The 9811-nt window shown below is 35.0% G+C and overlaps 1 protein-coding gene across 1 annotated transcript; it reads left to right on the top strand.

The window, feature by feature from the left end:
- The first annotated feature begins 1155 nt into the window (after positions 1 to 1155).
- ndufv1 (NADH:ubiquinone oxidoreductase core subunit V1) lies at positions 1156 to 8476 on the top strand. Its single transcript, XM_084423412.1, has 11 exons — positions 1156 to 1282; positions 2309 to 2497; positions 2581 to 2663; positions 3330 to 3500; positions 3613 to 3796; positions 6434 to 6623; positions 6728 to 6940; positions 7039 to 7205; positions 7563 to 7644; positions 7746 to 7891; positions 8004 to 8476. Exons 2-11 carry the CDS (start codon positions 2315 to 2317, stop codon positions 8079 to 8081), a joined length of 1497 nt encoding a protein of 498 aa, XP_084279538.1. The 5' UTR covers positions 1156 to 1282; positions 2309 to 2314; the 3' UTR covers positions 8082 to 8476.
- Positions 8477 to 9811: the final 1335 nt, after the last annotated feature.

The following is a 9811-nucleotide window of genomic DNA, read 5'->3' as shown; positions in this document are numbered from 1 at the left end:
GAGGGTGAAATGATACAAGACAGGTGGTCTACTAAAGTGATTACAAACAGTATTTGGACAATTAAGCCACAGTTAAAATTATTTTCATTGCATAGATAATATGATGTCAAACCAAGTGTCATCAGTTTCCCTGAAGTTTACACAGATGCAACAAAATGTGTAGATCATCGCCTTTAAAATATATGACACTTGGTTTGATTTTTTGTTATAATCTGTTTGTTTTTTTTACACTACCGTTCAAAAGTTTGGAGTCAGTATGATTTTTTTTTTATGTTTAAAAGGCTGCTTTTAAAGTTCACTTTAAAATGAAAATTCTGTCATCATTTACTCACCCTCAAGTTGTTTAAAATCTGTCTGAATTTCTTTTTTCTGCCGAACACAAAAGAAGATATTTTGAACATTGACTTCCATAGTATTTTTTTTCTCCTAGTGTCTAGTACCGACATTCTTCAAAATATCTCCCCTTGTGTTCAGCAGAAGAAAGAAATTCATACAGGTTTGGAACAACTTTAGGGTGAGTAAATGATGACAGAATTTTCATTTTTAGGTGAACTATCCCTTTCAAGTGTCACTTGTATATAGACACGCCCTTCCAACTTCACATCTCATCTGAATTCCGAGTTTCCAATTTGTTAATATGACTTATCTTCGTTATTTATCTGGTCCTGAGGGAGTCCACGTGGAGAGACATGCAAAGACACAGCACCCCTGCTTTCACAGCACCCCAGAAAGACACAGGGGCCGTGCAGAAACTCCCTCTGTGTTCATGTAGGACCATACTTTCTGCAGACATACTGAACCAGTGATGAGTGTATAGTAATTGCAATGACTGTAATGTAATGTGAATTCGTATGATTTAATTTGTACATCAGTCATACTGGAGACTGCTTAAATTAAATTAAATAGCAAATAGAAACTCAGTTTTTTATCTTTACATAAGATAGTAAACTGACCCAAAAGGTGGAACCAAGCATTTTTGGAGTGAATGCAACAAAATGAGAACATATTATTTTATAAGAATGGAATTAGATTAGACGTATTTTTCTCTCACGATTATTTAAAAATGCCTGATATAAATTACCTTGATATTTGGTATAATTATATATATCTTGATATCTTACTAATGTCTCTAAAACATTGTGTTGTGTATACCAGATATGTAAACATACGTAAGAGCGCCTCCACACATAACAGGTCGAAGCCGTTATTACATCCGGGTCGGTCGCTGTATTCCTTCCGCTCTGTCTAAATTTCATAACGCTGATCCAGGGAGATCACGAAGGTAAGCAGCGGTTCGGCTCTTTCGTTTGCTTCATCTATTTACAAAGCAGGGGTTAGACATCTTGTTCCTAAAAATTGATGTTAATAAATCCCGACCCATATACTTTCTGTAACGTAAATAAATCGGAACGTAAATGTTGTGCACTGCCGAAGTCCCTCAAATGTCATGAGCGTAAATATGGAGGTCATTGCGGGACGAGTATATTTCCAATAAGTTATAAGAATTATATACTGTACCATGTCTAAATGAGTTTGACTTGTGTGTTTATGCAATAATGTATCATTTTGGAGGTTGTCTTTGATCTACATGAATGTGTTTGTGGCCGCTGCTGAACTAATTGTCTTGTGTAACTGTTCCTTTCATTAAATTTGACTGACAGTTCGATGTATTTTTAGTTCATATATGAATTATGTTATAGTGTTGAACATCTTAAGTTTGTGTTGTGAATTACTTTTATATATGCTATTATTATTTGGGGGTGTTTAGTGCTTGTTGTCGTCAAGCATTCAAACATTTTTGTAAACGCAATGCAACATCTTATGCAAGCATAACAATGGAAATCCTTTTATTGACAATATAACTATAAATATATGTGACAAATGTATGTAATTATGTCGGATTCATGACATTTGCAGATTCAGTGTTATTTCAATAATATATTCTCTTAAAGTATTTATTAATATTTAAAATGAGCTTTTATTTTTATATTTTCGGTTTTTATTTAAATTTTGGTATGTGCTTTTGTTATTGTGATTAGTCTTTTAAATATTTCTATTTATCTTTATTTTTATTTAATTTTAGTACTTCAAATCATACACGTCATGTACGTTTTAATACGTTTTTCATCTAATATTTATATTTTATTTTATATCAGCTTTATTTCATGAAAACCATTTTTAATATTATAAGTTTTAGTTAACATTGGCAGCACAGGTTGTTAGGACTGGGGTTGTTATTAAACCGTGTTCCACCACGTTATGAGGGAACCTCTCATTCTCATTGATTTTTTTCATCAATCTCTTTCAGAAAAAGATGTTGTCCTGTCTCGGCTGTCCCGTTCTTAGCCGGGTGCTGACCACTGGGGCTTCGCGTGCCCCGGTCGTGGTTGCAGCTGCTGGTGCATCTCGCACTTCTGTAGCCGCCACAACCACCGCTACCTCTCTGCCTCCCCCAAACTCCATGACACTGGTGCGGTACAACAGCACAGCTCAACAGGTGACTATATTCATACAGCAAATCTACTGTGTGCATAACTGATGATCAATGCAAATGGGCTATAATCAGTGTGTGTCACCCAGGAAACACCAAAGAAGACCAAATTTGGACCTCTAGCTGACCAGGACAGAATATTCACTAACCTGTATGGACGACATGACTGGAGGTAAAAACTTTTTTAATTGTATTATATATATATATATATATATATATATATATATATATATATATATATATATATACATATATATATATATATATATATATATATATATATATATATATATATATATACACATATATATATATATATATATATACATATACATAGTCTCTTCTGCTCAACAATAATGCATTTATTTGTTAAAAAATACAGTAAAAGCAGTAATATTGTGAAATGTTGTTACAATTTAAAATAAGATTCCACTGAAAATTCCAGTCTTCAGTGTCACATGAGCCTTCAGAAATCATTCTGAAATGCTGATTTGCTGGTGAATTATTGTTGCTCAATTATTAATAAGGGTTCTTTTTTATTATCAATTTAAAAAAAATCTGTTTTGCCATCACAGGAATCTATATAAAAATATATTAAATTAATGTGACAATAATACAGTTTTTAGTGTGTTTTTGATGAAAAAATAGCAGCCTTGGTGAGCATTGGAGACTTTTGTTTTTACATTTTATATTTAATTTTAAAAAACATTCTAAAAATCATTTGACTGGTATTGTGTGTATAATACACAGTGTGTATATACATTTAAAGTATAGTGCATATATTAAGTATTATTATTATTATTTTACCGTCAGTGCATGTGCTCCCCATGTTTCTCAGGCTGAAAGGTGCCCTGAAGAGAGGTGACTGGTACAAGACCAAGGAGATTCTGGATAAAGGAGTGGACTGGATCCTGAATGAGATTAAGGTCTCAGGTCTGCGAGGCCGAGGAGGTGCCGGCTTCCCAACAGGGATGAAGTGGAGCTTCATGAACAAGCCCAGTGATGGCAGGTGGGTTTACAATCTCAACAACTAAGATCGAGTCAGGGGTTGCTGCAGATGGATCCACATCTAGCTTTTTGTTATTTGGATCAAATCAGGTCATTCTCTTTTTTCCGCTCAGGCCTAAATATCTGGTGGTGAACGCTGATGAGGGAGAGCCCGGTACCTGTAAGGACAGAGAGATCATGCGTAATGATCCCCATAAGCTGATCGAGGGCTGTCTGGTCGCCGGCCGAGCCATGGGAGCACGTGCTGCATACATCTACATCCGTGGAGAGTTCTACAATGAGTCGTCCAACCTGCAGGTGAAAAACAAATATCCGTGTTATATCGCTCATTTTTGAAAGAGACAAAGGGGGGAAAAACTGTGATTGCTAAGCTCAGAACCCAAAAATGAGCTCATTAAGCAGGCAGCATTGTAAGGCATCACAGTCACGCTTCTGTTTCAAATGGCCAAAACCTTAGACAAACATTGTGAAATAATAAATCCAAGATGTAGAACTGAAATTAATAAATACTAATATTATGATTTTATATTGCACTACACTGCTAAAGTTTGGGGTCAATAACATTTTTTAAGAAATGTATTTCTTAAAATTTGACTTTATTCAGCAAGGATGCATTAAACTCGTCAAAAGTGACAGTAAAGACATTTATAATGTTACAAAAGTTTAAGATTTCAAACAAATGCAAAAAAAAAAAAAAAAAAAAGTTTTATTCATTGAAGAATCCTAAAGAATTCAATATTATTAATGAAAAGAAATATTTCTTGAGCTGCAAATCGGCATGTTAGAATGATTTCTGAAGGATCATGTGACGCGGAAGACTGGAGTAATGATGCTGAAAATTCAGCTTTGATCACAGGAATAAATTACTTTTATAAATATATTCAAATAGATTAATTAAAACAATGTTTTTATTGTAATAATATTTCACAGTATTTCTGTTTTTACTTTATTTTGATCAAATAAATGCAGCCTTGGTGAGTATAAGAGGTTTCTTTTAAATATTACAAAAATAATATTTATCAATCTTAGAAAATCTTACCCACCCCAAACTTTTGAAAGGTAGTGTATTTTATTAATATTACACTATCTATTTTATAATTAGTTTATAAATATAACATTAATATTAAATCTACTTTAAGTTCAGTTAAGAATAGTATTGATAAAAAATGGTGTATTTAAAAATATAGATTATTACTATAGACTGATTATTACTTAATATCTGTATGTGCTGTTTTATTTGCGTATTAGCGTTGTCAAACGTTATCAAAATGAATTGTGAGTCAAATCTCCTGTGCAAAGGGGTTCATCTATCTATAAATTACAGAAACGTCTGTCTGTGTGTGTGTCTGTGTGTCTGTCTGTCTGTGTGTGTGTGTGTCTGTTAACCGCATATCTCTCGAACCGTTAGTCCGATGGATTTCAAACTCGACAGGTGTCTCGCTACGGGCACGAGTAAGTGCAGTGCCAAGTTTGACGTTGTTTGGATGAGAAATGCAAAAGATATCGTTAAATATATCATTTTTATAAGGTTGTGGTTTAAAAATAAACATTCTGACATTAGAGGGTTGTATCGGTCAAAGAAGCCCCAAGAAGGTTGTGGTTTAAAAATAAACATTCTGACATAAACACTCAGTCTGCTACACTGTTTACTTCTGAATATTATATTTTGGTTCCAGAACGTGATAAATCCATTTTGATTAATTTGAGTAAAAATGTGTTTTCTTTACCAAGTAAGTGGCAATATGAAAACCACTATTTTCTGTTTCAAACTTTCACATAGCATCTTTAGGTTATAATAACATAAAAAATTCAAATCTTTTTTTTCCCAAAAATGCAATAAATTCATGACACTTTTTTTTTTCAAAATGCAATTAATCCATTGAATCAATATAAAAGTTATTTTTTAGCATATTGAAACTGTTGGAATCAGCCATCGCTAAGAAATATCTTCTGAACTTTTTTGACGGCGATCAGCTCACAAAAACTGATTTTGCACGGGCACTTTGCACTGCTCCCTGAATCGACGCGCTTATTCATTTGTGGATGTTAACTGAATCTGTAAGTCAGCTATGCTGTTTACTTCTGAATATTATATTTCATTCAGGTGCGCTTAACGTTATCGCTACTGTGTAATAGTAGCCTATGCTATTCACCAGCTAAACATATCCTATTCAATGCGTTCACAGTCTCTTTCACGGGCATCATTTGTAGTAGCCTATTCCCAAACTGTTTGCTCAAACATAGCGTTTTCTCAGAGTTCACTTTGTGCTTTCTACTTTTTTAGTCTACTGTCTGTGTGTGTGTGTCTGTTATTCGCATATCTCTCGAACCGTTAGTCTGATGGATTTCAAACTCGACAGGTGGGCACGAGTAAGTGCAGTGCCAAGTTTGACGTTGTTTGGATGAGAAATGCAAAAAATATCGGTAAATATATTGGTAAAAGAAGGTTGTGGTTTAAAAATAAACATTCTGACATTAGAGGGTTGTATTGGTCAAAGAAGCCCCAAGAAGGTTGTGGTTTAAAAATAAACATTCTGACCTAAACACTCAGTCAGCTACACTGTTTACTTCTGAATATTATAGTTTGGTTAATAGTAACCACTATTTTCTGTTTCAAACTTTCACATAGCATCTTTAGGTTATAATAACATCAGCCTATTCACAAACTGTTTGCTGAAGCATAGCGTTTTCTCAGAGTTCACTTTGTGCTTTCTACCATGCACATATAAAAATGTCACTGAACTTTTGCTGTGTAATTGTAACAGTGAGCACTCAAACACACCAAACCAACAATTAGGCTACTAAAAACACACTCAAAAACTGATTTTGCACGGGCATTTTGCACTAGTTTGAGTAAATGTGATAAAATGCACTACACGGTAGATAAGGGAGGTGATGTATTGACCTTGTGTATTTATGTGTGGTTTCACTCAGGTGGCCATTAATGAGGCTTATGCAGCAGGGCTGATTGGCAGGAACTCGTGCGGCTCAGGTTTTGACTTTGACGTGTTTGTGATGCGCGGTGCGGGAGCGTACATCTGCGGAGAGGAGACGGCTCTGATTGAGTCCATCGAGGGAAAACAGGGAAAACCTCGTCTGAAACCCCCTTTCCCTGCTGATGTGGGTAAGTCAAAAATTGCTTTAATTTTTTTTTTTTTTAATATACATGACCTGAGAGAAATGTCATGCTATATGACCAGTTATAAATGTAACATGGTCTTGTTGCAGGCGTGTTTGGCTGTCCAACAACTGTTGCCAACGTCGAGACAGTAGCTGTGGCACCAACCATCTGCCGTCGTGGCGGCACGTGGTTTCTGAGTTTCGGCCGAGAGAGAAACTCTGGCACGAAGCTCTTCAACATTTCGGGCCATGTCAACAACCCCTGCACGGTGGAAGAAGAGATGTCCATTCCCCTGAAAGAGCTCATTGAAAGGCATGCAGGTACACCTCATACTATCTGTACACAGACATTTTTGTTCATTGTCGAATCATGTCCGCTCCTGAGGATTATTGATCCATAATTCATCCGATCCCTGCAGGCGGCGTCCGGGGTGGTTGGGATAATCTCCTGTGCGTTATTCCGGGTGGTTCTTCCACGCCACTAATCCCACGTAATGTGTGCGACACCGTTCTCATGGATTTTGATGCCCTCGTTCAGGCTCAGACCGGCCTCGGCACAGCAGCACTTATTGTCATGGATAAATCAGTGAGTCCGGTTGTTAAAAAACACACATGGTTTTGTTTCTGTGGATAGACAACTTTGAAACTTTATTTTCTCCTCTTTCACTGCAAATTCCTATTAGCATTTTTTAACGATAGGAATATTTAAATTAGTGAAACACAATAGGCTAGATACCTTATTTTTTGAATGATCTGTCATTGTACTGTCTATACAGTAGCTTAAGCATTCAGGAGTGTAAGATCATTTAAATCACACAGCACAAAAGCTCTAGACGTTACCATCAATCTACCGAATTACCGTCATTTCCAAATTGGCGGTGGAATTTAGTATTGGTGCATCTCTACTTTTTTGTAATTAAAAAGAAGTTTTGCCCCTTCACAGACTGATGTTATTCGAGCTATTGCCCGCTTGATTGAATTCTACAAGCATGAGAGCTGTGGGCAGTGCACCCCTTGCAGAGAGGGTATGATCATTTAATGTGAATGCACATTTTTAAATTTTTACCTGTACAATATGTTTTATTACAGTGAATATTTACTAGTCTGTCTTTTCTGTGCCTCTCAGGAGTGGACTGGATGAATAAGATGATGTGGCGCTTTGTGAAAGGTGATGCAAAGTCAGCAGAGATTGACATGATCTGGGAGATCAGCAAGCAGATTGAGGGCCACACCATCTGTGCCTTGGGAGATGGAGCCGCATGGCCAGTTCAGGTAACGGCAGAACGTTTATTTTGCTTTGTTTTTTTATTTGATGTAAATAGATCAATTATTTTAAAATATATCTCCATGATTAATCTGTTTCTTTATATTTTGCTGTTCTTAGGGATTGATCCGTCACTTCCGCCCTTTAATGGAGAACAGAATCGCAGACTTCAAACAGAAACAGCAGGCGCGCGCTTGAAGGCCCCATATCTGGATCCGTTCTCACTCATCCTATCACTTATTTAAGCAAAACCTACATTTTCTCTCTCTCACTGATGTGTGAACTGCTGGCATCCATCTTTTGTTTCTATTACATATATCAGTGGGATTGAAGATAAATCTTTAAATAGTTTTAGCAGAGCCTATCCCATTATGGTGATGGACTCAACAGCATACTCGTGATTTTGGATGACTTATGACACGTTATAGAGTGGAAACTGTTTGAGCAGATAACATCACTCAATACTGAGTAAATGGTTATGGTTGATGAAATTATGTTAAATCCTATTATGATGTTAAGGCTGTTTTCTTGATAAGAAAATCTTGCACTGTATAAACACTTCTTCATGGAAATAAAGAGCCTAAAACTTATAACAGTGTTTTTTTGGATTGGTCATGAACATAGATTGAGTTAGGTGGACGCAATATTTGGACGAGAGTAAGTCTTTGTGTTTCTTGGTATTCAAAAAAAAAAAAAAACGGGGAAAGAGAATATAAAGATCAGTTTTCTCATTATGTTTAATCCCATTGTGAAAATAATGTAATCATTCTTTATATATAGGCTTGCTTTATATCTATAGTGTTCTAATTTACTAATACTAATATGACTTTTCCAGTTCAAAATTACAACAGATTGTTTTTAATTTGAATTTCTAAAATAATTTGTAGTAAGATTGCAATAGAGGATTTTTATTGAAATTCTTGACATTAATAGACTTTAAAAAGTCTCCAAAAATATTTCAATTTTGAGTCTCAATGCACAGCATAATCAGACAAAATGTACATTCACCATAACATTTAATCAATTTAAAAATAAATACATTTTCCTTGAGTTTTCCGTGACTGGAAATCTCTGGGGTTTTCTGATTTTTTTCCTTGATTTTCTTAGTTGTAGCTCTGGTTGTAGTCAACTACCACAAATAGAATTTATGAACCAATCACAAGACTTCTATAATTATACCAACCAAGAATCAGCCAATCAATCGTTTGTTCTCGAACCAACCGCTTGTTTTAACGTTGATCTATCAGAGAAACTCTTCAGCTTTTGGACATCCTCGATTTTACATTTGTGCCTTTTTGTCGCGTTGTCAAAGGTAAAATAATCTGTTTCTCAATTACAGTTACAATACAAGTCAACTCCTATTTTCACTGTAGGAACATTTTAATGTAAAGCGATTTCAGACACCCCTATTGTGGACCGTACCATTTTTAACCACCGTGGCTAGAAGCAACAGAGATAGAGAACGACTTCAACTTCTCAAGCAAGTGTCAACGTTGAATGACATAACGCTAGTTTCATAAAGTATCATTCTTTTCAACATTCCTTATTTGTATATTCAAAAATATTTTAAATAATCTAATTTAATACAGTTATAATTTTTCAATGTAAATTATTTAATTTTATTGGTAACAGCCTATTGTCTAATTATTTTAATTGAATATATTTATCAAATTTAAGAATTTGAAATGAAAGATGGAGAATACATTTAATAAAATTAGGGGAAAATGCCCTTTATAAAGGTACAAAAAATTATTCTGAGTGTATTCTGTAATTTTCTTCCGGGCGTGCCCCTGGACCCCCCTAGAGATACCAAGCTCCACCAACAAAAAAATGTGGGAAACACATTAGGCTATATGATTATCTACAAAAAAATACACATTTACTTAGCTTATTATTAAAATACATTATTATGATTTTACCACCTCCGC

This window comes from Rutilus rutilus (assembly GCF_951802725.1).
Source record: "Rutilus rutilus genome assembly, chromosome: 11".
In the NCBI taxonomy this organism is placed as follows: Eukaryota; Metazoa; Chordata; class Actinopteri; order Cypriniformes; family Leuciscidae; genus Rutilus; species Rutilus rutilus.
The sequence above is the reverse complement of the archived record's forward strand: the minus strand, read 5'-3'. Positions and strand labels throughout refer to the sequence as shown.